An 18,554-nucleotide genomic window follows, 5' to 3' on the forward strand; every position below is an offset into this window, starting at 1 on the left:
AAGTACCATATTTGGACACACGAAGAATTTGTACGCGGATGCTTTATACATGTAATGACACACGCAACATAATTTTTGGTGTTCCGGTGAGTTGCTTGAATTTCGACCTAAACGCCGTAAATTTATTACAGAAACTAAAGAAATACATTAAGTGTATCGAAGCGAAGTTCTCCAGACTTCCTCATGACGATGAAACAGGAGAATTTAACCAAATTTAACTTTATTCAACCAAGCTTGTTCAAAAACAAGATTACGCCATCGAGCGCGATTTAGCGCGCACCGCAAATTTAATCCAAATATAGTAATTTTGATTGGTTAAATGTTTCTCGTGTTTTTACAAATATGGTACTTAGTGTAAACGAATGTGCAAACGCTTTGTACAATGCGAATCATAGGGAGTTACACGTTTCAACCCTTATGGGTTTCTGTCAGAAATTAATATTCTGAGGGCACGATTGAGAGGTTCGCGGGTTGTTATGTGATGTGTAGATATTAAGGTTTTGGCGGGAGATTTAGCTTATTTTAGGTCGGTCAGTCCTCATCTTACTTGCTTGCTCTTTTCTTTTAAGTATTTTTTGTACAGCTTTTGTTCATACAGTAGAACCCCGGTAACTCGAACTCTGAAGGAAAACGAAAAATGGTTCGAGCTAGCGGGGTTTCGAGTTATCGGGATCGATTGAATAAGACTGAAAGGTGGGTTCAAATCCAAGGGAATTGGAAGTCTGTTCGAGTTTAATAGCGGGGTTGTTCAAGTTATCCGAGTTCGAATTACCGGGGTTCTACTGTAATTGTAAAGTCTAATTACTGTATTTAGTTTCAACTTTTCCTCCTCTTTCCTCGGGGTCTCGGTTTTTCGTATCTGGCGTAGCACGTAGAACTAATAGTTGTTCTCTGTATAGCTCAACATTGTAATCAGAGTATGTCTTGTATCAGATGACTGACTGACCCAACCTTAATAAACTTTCGCATTGAATGTCTCGTGTTAGTGTAGCGAGAATCTAAATTATAATCTACCTTAAATAAGCTTGGTCTCGGTATTTTGGTTAACTCTAGTCTCAATGTTTTCTTGGCAAAATTACGGCCACATAGTAAACTGATTGATGATAATTTCTGAACGGTATAGATGACATTTCCATTCAAAAAAGTTGGGCCATTTTTTTTAAAGTTAACCCAAGTTAAATTTTAGGCTTCTGGAATGTGTTTGTTACAACGGGGATTTTGTTATACCAGGGCTCGTTTGTTAAATCGAAATGACACTGTAAATTGAAAATTATTGTAATGCAATGCACAATATAATTATTGAGTTGACTTTACTTTCAAAATAGTCCATCTTACTTACAGTTGATTTCAGTTTACTTTGGCCGCCCGCGTTGCCGGCGAAGTTCGTTGGGAAATTGGAAACTTTGTTACAAAGTTGCCAATTACGTTGCGAGTTTGCGAATCAAATTGCGAACTTCGATACAAAGTTCCCAACTTCGGCCCGACTGAACTTTCCAAGTTTGGTAGTTGAGGAGAAACAAGACATGTTGCTTAAAAGTCATGGCGATATCTGACCTCGATGATTTTAGAACTGGTCAAGGAAAGCTGAAGTACAAGTAGCTTGAAGCGTAAGACAACGTTTCGCATCAGCGATCACGCAAGAGTTTTGCCGATAAAACATGTTTACGGCTCGCTGAACATAAAGGTTTTTGAACATTTTATACTTATATTTTTATGACATTTCTTTCCAACAGTTTAGCGTAGCAAAGCCCTTTTTGATAACATAATTAAACGTAATTGGCAACTTTGTAACAAAGATTCCAATTTCCCAACGAATTTCTTCGCAAAGCGGGCGGCCGAAGTAAACTGAAGTCAACTGTAAAACTCTTTCTCTTCTCCTTAAAAGAAATTCATGGCATCTCTCTGGACCCAAACAGCACGGAACAAGTAATGCAGCCGTTAGGAGTTGTACGTAACTGTTATGCGGTAGACTTCTACTTTAACTCAAGTCTCATCTTCTATGCGGACGACCGCACAAACACGATTGGCCAGGTATCACGAGTTGGAACTGCAAAGAAGAACATCATAGACTCTGGGCTCCGTAGGCCTCAAGGGCTGGCTGTTGATTGGGTGGCTGGAAACCTGTTTTGGACCGATTCTGGCAATGACGTCATTGAGGTATATGTAGCTTCATTGTCGTAGTTCCAACTAGAAATAAAAGGCTTGATGGTTTCATGTGAGAGGCTTTTTGGTAAAGCAAAGCCAGTCGAAAATTGTAAAAGAGTAAAAATCAAATCATTGTTATTTGAGACAAAAGTTGTGGAACACTTCACCGTTTCGCCAACAAATGGTCGTTGCCTTCATCTCTTCTTTTTCTCCCCCCCCCCCCCCCCTCACCACACACACACACAATGCAATGCAATGCTAATTTTTGTCCATCCAACCGTGCGACAATATTTTGACATTGTTAAGGGAGGGTTGAAAAAATTGAACAGTTAATCTTCAACTAGAAAAGGATATTTGCTATTTTTGTCAAATTATAGTTGGATTTGCAAACAAGGAATCAAGTCGTCGGGTGATGCAAATTCTCATCATCCCTACTTGCCGTTTGACAGTGTTCAAGGACGAAAAACGGAACAAATAATCTTAAGGCCCTCTTAAACGCACGCAACATTTAAACGCAACACAGTGCAAGATTGTTGGAACGTGTTGCGACATTTCTAGTAGGAGCTAGCCAAACGCACAACATTTCAACCCAGCATAGCGCAACATTGTTGTGTACAACATTTTACACACGTTTGGCCACTCTGTTGCAACATGTTGGATGGTGCTTTGAAATAGCAAATCGATATAGTGTGCATGCTCCGCTGCAACTCTGTTGCAAGATCTTGGCCAAACTAGAACAACATCATACAATATCCAAATATTTTGCACGAAAAATTTAACCTTTTTCAATCTTCATCCAACACCCTTCAACATGATGCAACTACAGGGTGGCTAAAAGTGTGCAACATGTTAATAATAATAATAATAATAATAATAATAATAATAATAATAATAATAATAATAATAATAATAATAATAATAATAACAGTTCTTTGCACGCACTTTACATACGTCTCAGTGCGTTTACATTTGAAATTTAAAAGTAAAAATACAAAAGTGTTGTAATTTAACTGTAATAAAAGTGTACAAAAGTGTTGTAATTTAACTGTAATAGAGCAGTTTCCAATTGAGTGTCGTTAAACCAAAACCAAAGTAATTGCTCTGGCCAATCACAAAGGACACAGACAATCCGGTGAACCAATCAAAACGCGAAGCAAATACATGTGGCTTGCACGAAGCGCGGGAAAACGTGCGCGAGCGAGTCACGATTGGTTTTGATTTTAGTTCTGATTGGCTAAGAAAGTGGCGTGAGATTTTTAAGCCAATCACTAAGCGTAGTAATGCAAAGCCAAAGCAAACGCAATTTACTTTCGACACTCAAGTGAAAACTGCTCTATACATTGCGTTGAATTGTTCCATGTGTTTGGCTGGGCCTTTATGAGTACATTTACTACACCCAATCTTTTCTTATTTCTTCTTTTACAAGGTTAGTAGATTAGATGGCACCTACAGAACAGTGGTTATCTCCACGGGGTTGACCAACCCCAAAGGCATAGCAGTGTACCCAGCTAAAGGACTCATGTTCTGGACAGATGGAGGCTGGAACCTTGTGGCGAAAGTGGAACGTTCTGCAATGGATGGTACAGACCGGCGGTCTCTTTTTCAGAAAAAGGGCACACCCGGAGTTTGGCATCCAGTGGGAATAACCTTAGATTACCAGGAGGATAAGGTCTACTGGGTGAATCGGTATGATGATGCCATCTGGAAAATGGATCTCGATGGTGGTAAGAATCATTGTAACAAATTGTTCGCAGTACTTTCATGTAGTACTGTTCATTATGCTGTACAAGGTGGTTTTAACTTTTAAGTCTGTGGATGAAACCCTAGTGTGTTCACGACCATTCAAATGAAAGCTATCGAGCAGTACTTTCATGTGGTACTGTTTATCATGCTGTACAAGGTGGTTCTTACTTTTAGGGACCATTCATTATTTATGCCAGGGGGTGGGCCGGCAAGAATAGGGGGTGGGTCATGATAAATCCAGGACACTCAGAGGGGGGGTCATCAGGAAATCTCCATACAAAGAGGGGGGGCTATCTGTTTTTATGTGTATTTTTGTTTTATTATTTTTGATAAATACATGTAATTTCATTGTTGCTTTCTGATAATGGAAAATGTCAAGAGACTCTGAAATGATATAGTTTATACAGGAAATGGTCAAGGTATCACGAAGTGATATCTCAATATTACGTCCAGATCAAGTTTAGCGAGGTAACGGTTAAGCTGGTACCAGATTTTCCTTTGCATTGTTTTCCTCAGCATAGTTCTCGCTCTCTGAGTACTCTGCACTATACTGTAATGCGCAACAACGTTTTCCTTTGCTATCTTCACCAGAATCACTAGATTCATTATCAAATAACATTTCTGGGTCTTGCCTAGGGACTATGTGTAGAGTGCTTCTTTTTGTATGTAAGACATGTGCAATAACCCGTCAGACATTATCATCTCTCTTGCCTTTCAACAGGAGATTAAAGTGAGTAAGATACTTTTACAGCTCTTGGATTTTTAGTTTCTGGAATTCACCAGTGCGACAAGGAGTGTCACAGTTATATTTCTCGAAACTTTTCTGTTGTCTCTGCTGCCGCTTTTCAATCTGTCCTTTTTGTGAAGATTCTTTGTTCTCTGTAGTAAGATGAAGCATATGATCTTTCACTAGTTCTTTTTCCAAGATGAATTTTTTAGAAAACAATAATATTGTTGTTCTCACTGATTGCAAGTGATTGGTCAATAACTATGTTTAGAATGAAGTACATTGAACAGTGGATAGCGTTGTTGGCACGCTCTGATTGGCTACTCAAACTCGGGAAATCCTTTGCTATTCACCTCCTAGCAACTCGCGCGCAAAGATTGTAATCGTTGACAGGAATAAATAAGTTAAGAAATATTCCATTAAGGATTACTTTATCTCAATGTCTAGTACATACTTAAACAACTATGCACCTCAGTGTTGGTGGCCAGCGGCGAGGAAACTATCCACCACTAGCCACCTCCACTTCGGTAAGTAGTTGTTAAAAAAGGTTTAATGTGTTTCTGTGTTTTTTTGCAGGTCGGTGGGGTGGGGGGGGGGGGGGCTATCTATTTTTAAAATTACATGTAGAGGGGTCATACCTTTCTTCTTTTACCTGTAAGGGGGTCAACATATTTTGTTTAGCTTGATGATGGATCTTGCCGGCCCACCCCCTGGCATAGATAATGAATGGTCCCTTAAGTCTCTGAATGAAACTCTAGTGTGTGACCATTCAAATGAAAGCTACTGAACAGTACTTTCACGTGGTACTGTTTATTATGCTGTACAAGGTGGTTCTAACTTTGAAGTCTGTGGATAAAACCTTAATGTGTGACCATTCAAATGAAAGCTACTGAACAGTACTTTCATGTGGTACTGTTCATTATGCTGTACAAGGTGGTTCATGTGATACTGTTTATTATGAAGGTGGTTTTAACTTTAAAGACTAGGTAGTGAGAGGCTTGCTTAATTTCTTCGAAGGACCCAGATTTTTTTTATATTTTTACTCTTTTATGCTGTCCAAAATGGTTCAAATGTTTCGCTCAGTGAATGAAACCCTCGTGTGTGACCAGTCAAATGAAAGCTAATGAGCGGTACTTTCATGTGGTACTGACTCATCCCCAGTCGTCTTTTGAGTCCGTCTTGAGTCTAGGAAGCTGAACACTGAGGGAATCATGGGAAGGAAGAAGAGCAGCGCCTCTCCTCCTTCCCATCATACTTCGCGCCTTGGTATTTTCGCATAAGAAACGAATGGGGACGAGTCAGGTACAAGGTGGTTCTAACTTAAAAGTCTGTGGATGAATCCCTAGTGTGTGACCATTCAAATGAAAGCTATTGAGCAGTACTTTCATGTGGTACTGTTTATTATGCTGTACAAGGTGGTTCTAACTTTGAAGTCTGTGGATAAAAACCGAGTGTTTGACCATTCAAATGAAAGCTACTGAGGAGTACTTTCATGTGGCACTGTTTATTATGCTGTACAAGGTGGTTCTCACTTTTAAGTCGGCGTGCGTGCGTGTGACCATTTAAATAAAAGGTTTTAAACATTACGTTCTTTCATTTGATATGGATTATTGTGCTTAAAAAGGTAGTTTTTACTGTGAAAAAAAAAAAAACTGTGGTAGCCAAATAACTAACTTAACATTCTTACGCCTTGTAGGGAATTTACAGAAACTTATCAGTTCATCGTTGGACGAGCCCACCGGTATAACCCTGCTTGACCGGTTTGTGTACTGGACTGACTCGGGCCTTAAGTCCGTCTTCAGAGCAGACAAACACAATGGAACAAACATTACAGTCATTACAGCAGGAGTGGATGTATTAAGAGATGTACGCGTTTTTTCACCACATCGCCAGCCATATGGCGGTCCTTGCGTAAATAACGGTGGGTGTGCAGAGCTGTGCTTAGCAGTGTCGTCCTCACAAAGAAGGTTAGTTTTGTCTTCATTTTATCCATCTCCTCACGTTATCAAGAAAGAAAAACGAGAGTGTCCCATCTCATTTTCAAACACCGAGAAGGGAATTGAAATACGACGCAAAGCGGAGTATTTTTGAAGAATTTCGTGGTGTTTGGAAATGTAATGAAACATTCTCTCGAGTGATAGATGTATGTATTTGCTAAAGTAATAGCTCGAACATTTAAAGGCAACCTCCACTCTTACGACAAGTTGAAATTGAATTATTTGGAATAATGTCTTGATTCCAAATTTTACGAGACAAAGGAGAAATAACATTTAATAGCAACAAAAAATAGAAAAGATTCTCGCTTTTATATTTCCTGCGCGCCGCCATTTGGATTTTATGGTTTAATGGTTGCCGCTATTGTTTGGAAGCAAAGGATCTTTTGTGCGAAACAATATTAAGCAACTATTACACGTCATAAAATCGAAAATGGCGGCGTGCGGGAAATTGAAAAACATTTTTTTTTCCTATTTTATTATTACGATAAAATGTTATTTCTATCATCCTGTAAAATTTGAATTTAGGCATTATTCCAAACAATTCAACGTCAACTTGTCATCAGAGTTGAGGTTCCCTTTAAGGAAAATCGAAAAGGTTTGAGTTATAAGGGGTTCGAGTTATTGAGAGTTTAATAAGTAAGGAAATGACGTGAAGGGGCATCCAAAAAGGTTTGAGTTAGCAGGAGGTTCGAGTTATCGGGATTCAACTGTATTTTTGAAAGAATCCGAAACTGGATTTCAAAACAGTGTGCTTGTGTTATAGGTGTGCGTGTGTGTCTGGCCAGGTAGCGCCAAACGGTATGTCCTGCCTGGACGATAGCAGCTTCCTCATCATAACTGGAAAGAAGAAAATTGGGTTTTCAGCCACAAGTCCACTTCGCAGACCGCCAGCATTCTCCACAATAACTAGAAGACGGAGCAATGTGGTCGCCCTAGACTTTGACTACGACTCAAAGCTAATCTACTTTGCTGATGCAAACAAAAGGGATATCAAGGCAATTTTCCTAAATGGCACTGGCGAGAGGGTGATTGTTAGTGGTATGTTTCTTTATGTTGGTATTCCCAAAAGTTAACAAAATGTGATTTGTCATTTCAAAGTCAGTGAACTGAACATTGTTGTTATATAGTCAAAACTTTTTCCAATATCTCTCGGAACAGTCTTCGGATAGTGTTTATGTATCTTCGGAAATAGCTCTGAAATCTTTGGAAAAACACCGAAATCTTCTTGTCAGTTTATAAGATAAATTAAGTAAAACATGGCTGCCTAGAGTGGTTTTCGTTAATTTGACTGTCGTAAAACGAAAACTAGAGCAATTGCAGTAATCAATCACAGGAAAGAACACAGTCAGAAGTAAAAACCAACAAAAATGCAAAGAAAATAACAATAGTCAGCACTAAGCTCGGGAAAACAGCCGTGACCAAGTCGCGCTTGGTTTTGGTTTTGAATATGATTGGTTGAGTAGATGACGCGAGTTTTTTTAACCAATCATAGAGTAATTTTCGCTTTAGTGTCTTAAGGTGGCTCAACTGGATTTTTTAGGGGTAACACCGCTCAAGTTTGAGAATTAACTACGTCGCCATTAACAATGCTATCGAAAAACGATCACCACAGTTGTATTAGATAAAGATGATATTTTTTTATGACCAGTGTTATATTGACATCGGAGTTGCCATAGCGACGAAATGACGTCATTACGTTTTCTACTTTCGCTCGTATTGCTCGGCACCAGGAGATTTTTTTGACAATCGCTTAAAGGAGCTTGTATCACACATAGCTGCCTCGATGCTGGCAAAGTTTCAAAAAATTCTATGAGAGCGTTTTCGAAATATTTGGGGATGAAGTTTTCGGGGCTATAAATACAGTCAAAAACATACTAACGAGAAAATGGGGTAATATCTAAAGAAAACGACGCGCCTGTTATTTGCAATTTCATGTTATAGTAGTTAGATTCCATTTAAAATCTTGTGTAAAACAGTGGTGGGGATTGCTTTGGTCGATTGCGAGAAAAAAGAATTTGATGAGCGTACGTTCCGGTGCTCTTGTTGCCATTTTTGTTTATAATTTGGTCTATGCCTACAAAAAAGATAATAAATTAAAAACCGCTCGATGAATTTTTTTAAAAATTTGACAAAGTCGAGGTTTGTCATCAATTGATATAGCTTTCAAGTTTCAAGCTCATTGAAAATATTTAAGGCAGTAAAATTGGGCCTCCAATGTACTGATTTTTTCTCGCAGATTTCGTGTTTACAAGCGAGTGTCCTCATTATTCACGGGTATTGTTTTCAAGTGTCATATCTACGTGCACCGCTCCAGCAAAAAAATAGTTCATTTGCATTAAACAGGACGCTCGATTGCTTTCCGAAAATTTTTCCGAAGCATGCTAATCTGCCTTGGGGTGAGAATAGCAGGGATAATATATGTAGAATAATAGCTTTCGTTTTTTGGACAGAGGCCCTTGACATCAATAGCCCGACAAATGCTGTTACAATTTTGTAAGCAATATAAGCATGTTTCGGAAAATTGTTCGGAAAGCAGTCGAGCGTCCTATTCAATGCAAATTATTTTTTTGCTGAAGTCGTGCACGTGGATATGAAACTTAAAGACAATACCCGTGAATAATGAGGACACTCGCTTGTAAACACGAAATCAGCGAGAAAAAATCAGTACATTGGAGGCCCAATTTTACTGCCTTAAATATTTTCAATGAGCTTGAAACTTGAAAGCTATACCAATTGATGACAAACCTCGAGTTCGTCAAATTTTAAAAAAAATTCATCGAGCGGTTTTTAATTTATTGTCACTTTTGTAGGCATAGACCAAATTATATACAAAAATGGCAACAAGAGCACCTGAACGTACGCTCATCAAATTCTTTTTTCTCGCAATCGACCAAAGCAATCCCCACCACTGTTTTACACACGATTTTAAATGGAATCTAACTACTATAACATGAAATTACAAATCACAGGAACGTCGTTTTCTTTAGATATTACCCCATTTTCTCGTTAGTATGTTTTTGACTGTATTTATAGCCCCGAAAACTTCATCCCCAAATATTTCGAAAACGCTCTCATAGAATTTGTTCAAACTTTGCCAACATCGAGGCAGCTATGTGTGGTATAAGCTCCTTTGAGCGATTGTCGAAAAAATCTCCTGGTGCCGAGCAATACGAGCGAAAGTAAAAATTGTAATGACGTCATTTCGTCGCTATGGCAACTCCGATGTCAATATAACACTGGTCCTGAAAAAAATTCATCTTTATCTAATACAGCTGTGGTGATCGTTTTTCGATAGCGTTGTTAATGGCGACGTAGTTAATTCTTAAACTTGAGCGGTGTTACCCCTAAAAAATCCAGTTGAGCCACCTTAAAACTAAAACAAAAGGAACCACTCTGGCCAATCACAAAGAACGTAGACTACCCAGTGAACCAATCAATACTCGAAGCAAATACATGGTATGATGTAGCGGGCACAAAGCCCGGGGAAACGTGATTTAGCCCAGCAAGTCACCATAAATTTTCCTTTTAATTTTAAGAGGACGAGAAAAGTGCCGCGAGTCTTTGAACTAATAACTAAGCTGCTAAACTTAGTATTGCAAAACCAAAGCAAACGCGAGTTTCTTTCGAAATTCAAGTAGTAAAAGTTGCTCTGAGGCGTAGTTAAACAAAGCTAATGAATGCCAAATCACTTTCGAAACTCAAGGGAGAGTCGCTCTAAATATACTAGTTATGCAACGCTTTCGAGTGGTATACTATGGAATATCCCACGAGTCACTTGTATTTTCTCGGCATACACACGAGCCTTTAGGCGAGTGTGTATACGAAGAAAATACAAGTGACAAGTGGGATATTCCATAGTATACCACGAGAAAGTGTTGTGTAACTATTTTATACCATGCCATAGAAAATACGCTTACTAAATTTCATCGAGAATAAGATCGCAGCGCACGATGGGAAGGTTGGGTTGAATACCGTCGAATATACAACGGCTTTCCTGTATTCTGATTGGCTGTATTTTGTATAGCATGGTATAAAGACTAATATATAGCTTATTCTCTCAGACGTAGATGCCACTGCAGTCGCCTTGGACTGGATCGATGGAGTACTTTACTGGGCGGACGGAAAGAAAGATATCATTGGCAAGGCATACGTTAATGGCTCAAGTCCGCAGACCTTGATAAGTAACGTTTCTGTTGCACCGACTACGTTGATAGTTCTGCCTTGTCAAAGGTAGTGTTCACAATACCGGTCACATAAACAATTTTAATTATTGTTTAGATTGTATTCAGGGAATGAAACCTGCGTTTCTATGTCTTTATGTTATATATCAAACACGCAAGAGAGTGTTCAATCACATTTCCAAACACCGAGAAGAGAGTTGAAATTACGACGCGTAGCGGAGTATTTTTGACGAACTTGGAGAAGAAATCAGAGAAATAAAATCGTAAAAATCTATGCTGACTAAAAGCCCGACATTTCTATAAGCGAACAGTGCCGAGTTGTCTGTCGGTCATAGAAAACGAGGGCGAGTAGTGTTATTGTTCTAGTAGAAATTCTAAAAGATTGCAGTCCAGAACCTACAATTTTATATACTTTTAAGCCAAAAATAAATAAAAAAAATTGCCCCTTTAAAGAACACGGTGAGTTTCTACTTAACTCTGATAAAGTATAGTTATTTTTTTTCTATGAGAAAGGTGCCTGCAAGGATACCAGCTATTTTAAAAATAGGTACAAAATTTATAAAGTATAATAATCATCTTAATCGACTAGCGTAGCTTGCGGCTACATGTTTTCTTGGGCCCACCATGGCTATGTGCATTCTTGGGTACCTTCTGGTTACATGTATTCTTGAGGGTACATGTTTTCTTGGAGTCCTTGCGACCCCTGTGGTAACCGCATTCTTGGTAACCCTGTGGTTACATGTATGCCTGTGCTGCCCATAGTTACCTCGACTCCCTGATTCATTGCAAGTGATCACCTGCTTTAATTTCTTGTTTTTTAGGCTTCTAATGTGGAGAGAGCTCAAAACGGCTATGATCTCAAGCATAAAGACGGCTAACACAGATGGTAGTGGTGTAAACACTCTTGCCAATTCTGAATCCTTCTCCTACCCTACACTTGCTTTTGATTACTTGTCAGACCGACTCTTCTTTGTCAACTCGCGCACTTACTTGTAAGTAAATAGGCCTTATCACGGTTTTCGACGCCATCTTGACGAGTAGGCAAAGCGGGTAGAAATTACAGTGTTTGTATGGAAATCCGACGGCAAATATATTGTACAAAAATTGAATTCTGGACAACTTATGAATTGTAAAGTTAGGCTACTAGGCAAGAGATTTTATTTTCCAAGTTTGAAGGATGTAGCTGGCCTAGAAAGCGTTTAGTTACGTTTTTAATTTTTCCATACATTTGTCTGTATTTTTTCCGCATGATTGACGCGGTTCATGGGAAAAATTATAGACAAATGTATGGGAAATTAAAAACGTAACTGAACGCTTTCTTCAAACTCGGCGAATAAAAACTTTTGCCTAGTATCTTAACTTTACAATTCATGAGTTGTCCAGAATTCAATTTTTGTAGAAGATATTTGCCGTCGGATTTCCATACAAACACTGTAATTTCTAGCCGCTTTGCCTACTCGTCAAGATGGCGTCGGAAACCGTGATAAGGCCTATTATTCATAAGTGATTGCCCTACAAGAAAACGTGTGACGTCATAAAATCCAGAATGGCGGCGCGCGTGAAAATTAAAACCCAGCATGGTTGAAATTTGCATCAAAGTCTTTGCCTTGTGTTCAAGTTTCACGGGACATTAGAATGAAAAGGCTTTCATGCCACTAAATGGCTTGTGGGATGTTATTTTTAAGTCTTTACAGATGTCCGGATGCCCAGAAGTCCGCTTGTTAAAGGTTTTAGCACTATAGTAGTAGAACAACTGTAAAAGCTCAATTAAGCCCCCCCCCCCGGACTCATTTTTTTTTTTTTGGGGGGGGGATTAGAGACAGGGGGCTTATTTGAAATCATATATCAGTTGAAGGGGCAGTATCACCGAAATTTAGTACTTCTTGAAAATCCAATGAAGGTGTTGGTAGTGATTGGAAATTTACTAATAGTGACCTGGCCTTGCTAAAATGTACTGAACTAGTCGCGAAAAATGTTAAAAAGTGGTGTGGCTATGGATGGGTAGGAAGAAAGTGGCCTAGAACTAGAAAAAGTCGGGTCGATGTTTTCAAGTTTTACAGTGTTTTTGAAAAACCATTGATGACGGTTTATTCACATCTTGGAGAATGAATTTACGCCTTTCGTTTATTTTTGAAAGGATAATTGGCTGACCAGCGAGTGTACCCTCACAGTTCTAGCATAGTTTACACAAAAAATCTTAGAACACTTCTCGTGACACTGCCCCTTTAAATGTCTTAAAAGGGTAAAATTGCCTTGTTTCCTTGTTCATAAATTGACTTGATTTACCATCTAGGGAGGGGGAGTTATTAAAAAAAATGAACTTCTCTAGAACTTTTACGGTATAGGGTATATTTTTGAAAATGCGAGTTTTTTTCTATTCGCAGTGTGGAGAGTATTTTCCTGAATGGAACTGGTGCACGAGTTTTTTTGACCTCAACGCCTCCCGCCTTTATTGGTGTCTTTGGAGAATTCTTGTACTGGGTCGACTCTCAGGGAACTGTTATGAGAGCGGACAAGTTTACTGGCGGTGATGCTGTGATGTTAGGCAAAGTGAATTATCGACCGACAGGTCTACAAGTGTTTGCCAAAGAACGACAAAACTGTAAGTTATTGTTGAAGGTTGAAGGTTTAGGTTTGTTTTGGTTCTTTCCTGTTGGCATGAAGTGGAACATTGAATTAAAATGTACTGTTTTTTAGTTCAATTTTTTTTTCTCGATCAGCCAAAGTATTACCAGAAACAACGTACATATGCATGTTTGCGCTTTCCCCTCTGTTTTACAGTTCAAATTTTACTTGTTTATTGTTTGTAATTTGGAAACCCCAAAGGTCTATTCTATGTACTACAGTGTGACTTAGACCCTTTATCATAGCGGGACAACAAGCGTGACCTGGCGTAATCTGTTGTCACAGTAGCGTGATCTTTTTTTATTGAATTTGATCTCGTTCTTCAGTTTTTGGTTGTAACTAGGAAACCCAAAAGTTATTGTTCCATGTACTAAAGCGTGGCCTATTCCCTTAACATGACGTGACACCAGCGTGGCCTGGCCCTAACGTGGCGTGACAGTAGCGTGACCTATTTTATTGAATTTGACCTTGTTCTCCAGTTTTTGGTTTGTAACTAGGAAACCCCAAAGTCAAACTTATTATTCTATGTACTACAGCGTAACTTGGGCGTGACAAACCAGCGTGACCTGAACTTAAAGTGGCGTGACAGTAACGTGACTTAACTTATTGAATTTGACCTTGTTCTCCAGGTACTATAAGCCCATGTTTGAATGGCGGAGGCTGTTCTCATCTATGCGAGGTTCAAGCGGGAAAGCGTATCTGCTCCTGCCCGGCTGGATTGATTCTAAAAGACGGATTTCAGTGCGTTAACAAATCAGTTGTGTGTAGAGGGCGGCAGTTTGCTTGTTCAAATGGCAAATGTCTGCTGGATTCGCTTGTGTGTAACAAGCAAGATGACTGCGGCGACAACTCTGACGAGTTAACTGCTCTTTGTGGTATGTAGAGAATAGACCGCAAGAAATAAGCACCCGGTGTGTGGAGGGGAAGGTGCTTAGATATTAAACGGACGAGGATGCTTGCTGAAAAATTTGAATTTAACCCCTAGGAGCCAATAGGAGCGTGGCTTAAGCTTGTTTCGTCCCACAAAGTGACCATTTTTAGTGCCTGATCGGTCCTGATCGCTAATACAGTATGAAGGCGTTCCTTTTTTTAAAAAAAATCATTCATGTTCAGCCCTTTACGAGACCTTGATGGCAAAAAAATGTTGCCATTGCCCTGATCATCCTATGTGAGACCAAAATCCTTATTTGACACCTTCAAGTGAGAAGACGAGCATCCCCGTCCCTTTCATACGGGAACCCCCCTCTCCCTCCAGGGAATAGGCGTTCGTTTAGTTTGGCGCCACTACCCAAATAACTGAAAGCGTGACATAGGCTACCTGACGGACGAACTCACTCACGCACGCACGGACGCACGCACGGACGCACGCACGTACGCATGCTTGAACGCACAGGCAAACGAAGCCCTGGCCAAACGGTAACGCAAGTGGACGCAAGTAATCGCAAGTTGAACCTACGTACAGAATTGCGTTGGGCGGCCAAACGGACTCGCAAGTTTACTCGCAAGTGCACGCAAGTTGTCAAAAAAGCCATTTCAATGCTTCTGCGTGCGCTACAATTCAGTGCTTGAAGTAAACAGCAAGACATGGTGACTTGCTTTGGGTGGCCAAACGGTGAAAAACTGTGTTGAATTGCGTGCAAATTTGACCTCAACCAAATTGGATGCAAGCCATCGCAAGTCAACGGAAGTGCACGCAAGGCCTGGCCAAACGGAGACGCAAGTGGACGCAAGTTGAAAACTTGCGTCTACTTGCGTCTCGCGTCCCTTCCAATTCTTCCCTTGTGAGCCATGATGACTTATTTATTTTGTTACAACGCTGATTATATAATATCTTCCTCTACAGCTCGGAGGCAATGCAGATCAAACGAATTTAAATGTGCAAGTGGACAGTGTGTTCTTGCAAGCTGGAAATGCGACTTTGAGCGTGATTGCACTGATGGTAGCGAAGAGAAAGGCTGTCCTGCTAAGGAATGCGCTACACACAGATTTACATGCGCCAATGGCCACTGCATAAGCATTGAATGGAAATGCGACGGGGATAATGACTGCGGGGATTTCTCAGATGAAACCGACTGTCCCCCTGTGACCTGTCCCCCAGGGAAGGCCAAATGTGGCAATACAAACGTATGTATTGACTCCTCTTGGTTATGCGATAGAGATTACGATTGTGAGAACAAATGGGATGAGAGTGAAGAGGTTTGTAACAATAACACCTGTGATGCTGGGAGCTTTCGCTGCGCATCAGGGCATTGTATTTCGATGCGTTGGCACTGTGACGGAGAGGACGACTGCGGAGACGGGAGCGATGAAAGCGGCTGTAAAGCTGACAACCAAACATGTCTCAGTCAACAGTTCACGTGTCGCAATGGTACGTCTGTTTTGTACGTTTCTGTTAACGTTATATTCAACTTATAGGCCCCCTTCTTATAAGCCTACCCGGTTATAGGCCTATCTATCTGTAGGCAAAAAAAATACATCTGATTAAATAAGCCCCCCTCCCCCGCTTATAAGCCCCCCTCTCTCACTTTCGTTCCGAAATTGAAATGAATTGATTTACAGTGTATGAACAGTCAATAACGCGCTGAGTCATTCGAACCTTTTGATTCAGCATAAGACCCCCACCCCCCTTCCGCGGATTTAAGCTTATAAGCCCGTCCACTACAAAGTATATAAGCCCAGGGCTAAAGGGATTTTCGGTATATATAGCTACCCCGAGATGAACTAAATTCTGCAATCTGATTGGCTACCCGGGCGGGCAAGATGGGACTTTCTTGAACACTCGGGATTACCCACTGTGAACACAGGCAAAAGCTCAGGCTGCTTGCTGCATGAAAAATCTTTCTGTCCTAAATCAGTGTGTAACATGCGTTCGTTCTGCAGAAAATTCCCTAAAACGTTTGTCAAACCAAGCCAACCAGTAATCATAAAGCTGGGAGGCTCGGTGGCCCTGGTCAGCTAGTGGTTAGTGCGCTGGACTCCCAGTCGAGCGGGTTGTGTTCTTTGGGCAAGACACTTTACGCACACATTACCTCTCTTCACCCAAGTGAATAAATGAGTACCGTTATGATTCGATTTAGCGCCCTCCTTCCAATAAGCGCCCCCTTCCGAATAAGTGCCCCCCTTCGAATGTGTTTTTGTCAATAAGCGCCCCTATTCCAATAAGCGCCCCCCATTCTAATAAGCGCCCCCATTCTTATAAGCGCCTCTATTGTAATAAGTGTTCCTATTGTGGATAACTGCCTCTACTGAAGTCATCGACGTCGAATAGATAAACTTCATCAACATTCACCGTACCGTCCATGTATATATTTACTGCTAAAATGAACAATTCTTTTAAAAGTAACTAACCTTTCAACAATTTTTTACTGTTACAGTTTTGTTTTTGTTAGTTATTTTAATATTTATTAAAGTTTGTTTGAACTTTTGGGTTTCTCAAAAAATAAATGAGCGCCCGTCCCGAATAAGCGCCCTGTCTCGATAAGCGCCCTCTCTTGAGGTGCCAAAAGAAATAAGCGCCCCGGCGCAATCGATCATACGGACGTGCGGAATGATAGAGGTAACCCGCGATGGACTACCATCCTGCAGGTGGGGGGGGGGGGGAGAAATGGCCTCGTCGTCCAAACGACTTGAGATAAGCTTGGGCCTGGTGGGCATAAGAACAGTAGTGTAGCAGCTCTCGTAAGCTTGTAATTCTACTGGTCCTCTAGTGTAGCAGTTGCTATTGTTTTTGGGGCTAGGGACATTGTTCCTGTTCTTTGTTCTATCGCTACCTCTGGAACGGTAGCAAGCCAATCATGTGAGACCTTGCGAGAGCTGACGCCACTAGGCTCCAGCGCAAACGTTACCTATTTTTTATTTCATAAAAATCCCACAAAAAATGATGTTCCAAAATAAAACCGCCAAGTGATAGATGCGTTGTATGGTTTCTCCAGGTCATTGCATCACCACGAAATTTGTATGCGATGGAGACGATGATTGTGGTGATGGATCAGACGAAGCAGCAGCTGACCTTCACTGCAATGATCGTACGTGTGACCCAACAGAGTTCAAGTGTGAGAACACCTCTAGATGTGTTCTGATGTCGTATGTTTGTGATGGAGATAATGATTGTGGAGACGCTTCTGATGAGCATCCTAAAGAAGGCTGTGTGTACAGCACTTGTAAACCAACACAGTTCAGGTAACGGGGCTCTCTTTTAACCAATCATGATTTAGTACAGGGAAGGGCCTAGCGGAGACTAGGCACCCCACCCCTCCCCTACTCGTAAGGCCCGTAAGGCGAAAAAGTTTTTTCCCCACACACCTCCCATTTTTCAGGCAAGAAACGGTCCACCTTCCCACTAAGTTCACTTCGCCCACCTTTATTTTTTTCAAACAAGGAGGAGCCCCTCTTCCCGTCGCCTGCCCCGCTTCTGATAAATTGTGTATTTTTTGGCCAGTAAATGTCGAAGACTAAACCAAAGCGAGATCCAACCATTTGTCAACATTGCCGTTGTTAAGGTTAAGAAAAGGGTTCCTCGGGGGATTTACTGTCAATGATGTACCACTGGCTCATTCTTTTCCGTAATGCTAGCCCTTAGACTTTGCACAGCCGTCGAAGCGGGGCGGCTGTACACGGGCTACTAGCCCTTAGCATCAAAAGTGTGTGAAGTGATTTACTATTAGCTCTCTAAGAGTTTCGCGGAAACAACTTGAAAAGTTTAGCAAGATATTTTTAACTTATTATCCATTTCCATCCTAGCCTTTCGTAGCCAAAAACGCTTGTTAACAGTTTCAGTGCTCGAATATAGCAATTATTAATGAAAATGGACCATTATTTTTAGGTTTCCTACGACACAAATATATATTTTGACTATTCAAATATCTGTTAAAATCTGTGACAAAACCGGAGTTTAACTGAGTTCACTTGGTAAAATTTGACAGCTGACAGCTAAAACAAGGGACCGTACTGGTTATAGTTTGATGTATTGTTTAATAAACGAGCAGGAGTGCTTTATCAAGTCCAAAACAGTCGGCTGCACCTCGTGTTTTAGACTTGATAAAGCACGAACTGCGAGTAAATTGAACGGCTTCAAAAACCTCTGATGTAGATCTTTTCATTCTTGCACCGACATTTAGATTTTGGGTTATTTTGTTT

The 18,554-nt window shown here is 40.5% G+C and overlaps 1 protein-coding gene across 1 annotated transcript in view; it reads left to right on the plus strand.

The window, feature by feature from the left end:
* The window catches only part of LOC144630293 (low-density lipoprotein receptor-related protein 2-like), an 85,013-nt gene that overhangs the window by 41,696 nt on the left and 24,763 nt on the right, over positions 1–18,554 (plus strand). Inside the window, exons 31-40 of the mRNA XM_078488623.1 lie at positions 1,886–2,157; positions 3,572–3,869; positions 6,312–6,582; positions 7,376–7,650; positions 10,674–10,842; positions 11,615–11,785; positions 13,178–13,395; positions 14,048–14,293; positions 15,262–15,786; positions 17,351–17,597. Coding sequence (XP_078344749.1) covers positions 1,886–2,157; positions 3,572–3,869; positions 6,312–6,582; positions 7,376–7,650; positions 10,674–10,842; positions 11,615–11,785; positions 13,178–13,395; positions 14,048–14,293; positions 15,262–15,786; positions 17,351–17,597 — 2,692 coding nt within the window. The remainder of the gene's footprint in view (positions 1–1,885; positions 2,158–3,571; positions 3,870–6,311; positions 6,583–7,375; positions 7,651–10,673; positions 10,843–11,614; positions 11,786–13,177; positions 13,396–14,047; positions 14,294–15,261; positions 15,787–17,350; positions 17,598–18,554) is intronic.

Source organism: Oculina patagonica, chromosome 11 (assembly GCF_052425735.1).
Source record: "Oculina patagonica isolate OP01 chromosome 11, crgOcupat, whole genome shotgun sequence".
NCBI lineage: Eukaryota > Metazoa > Cnidaria > Anthozoa > Scleractinia > Oculinidae > Oculina > Oculina patagonica.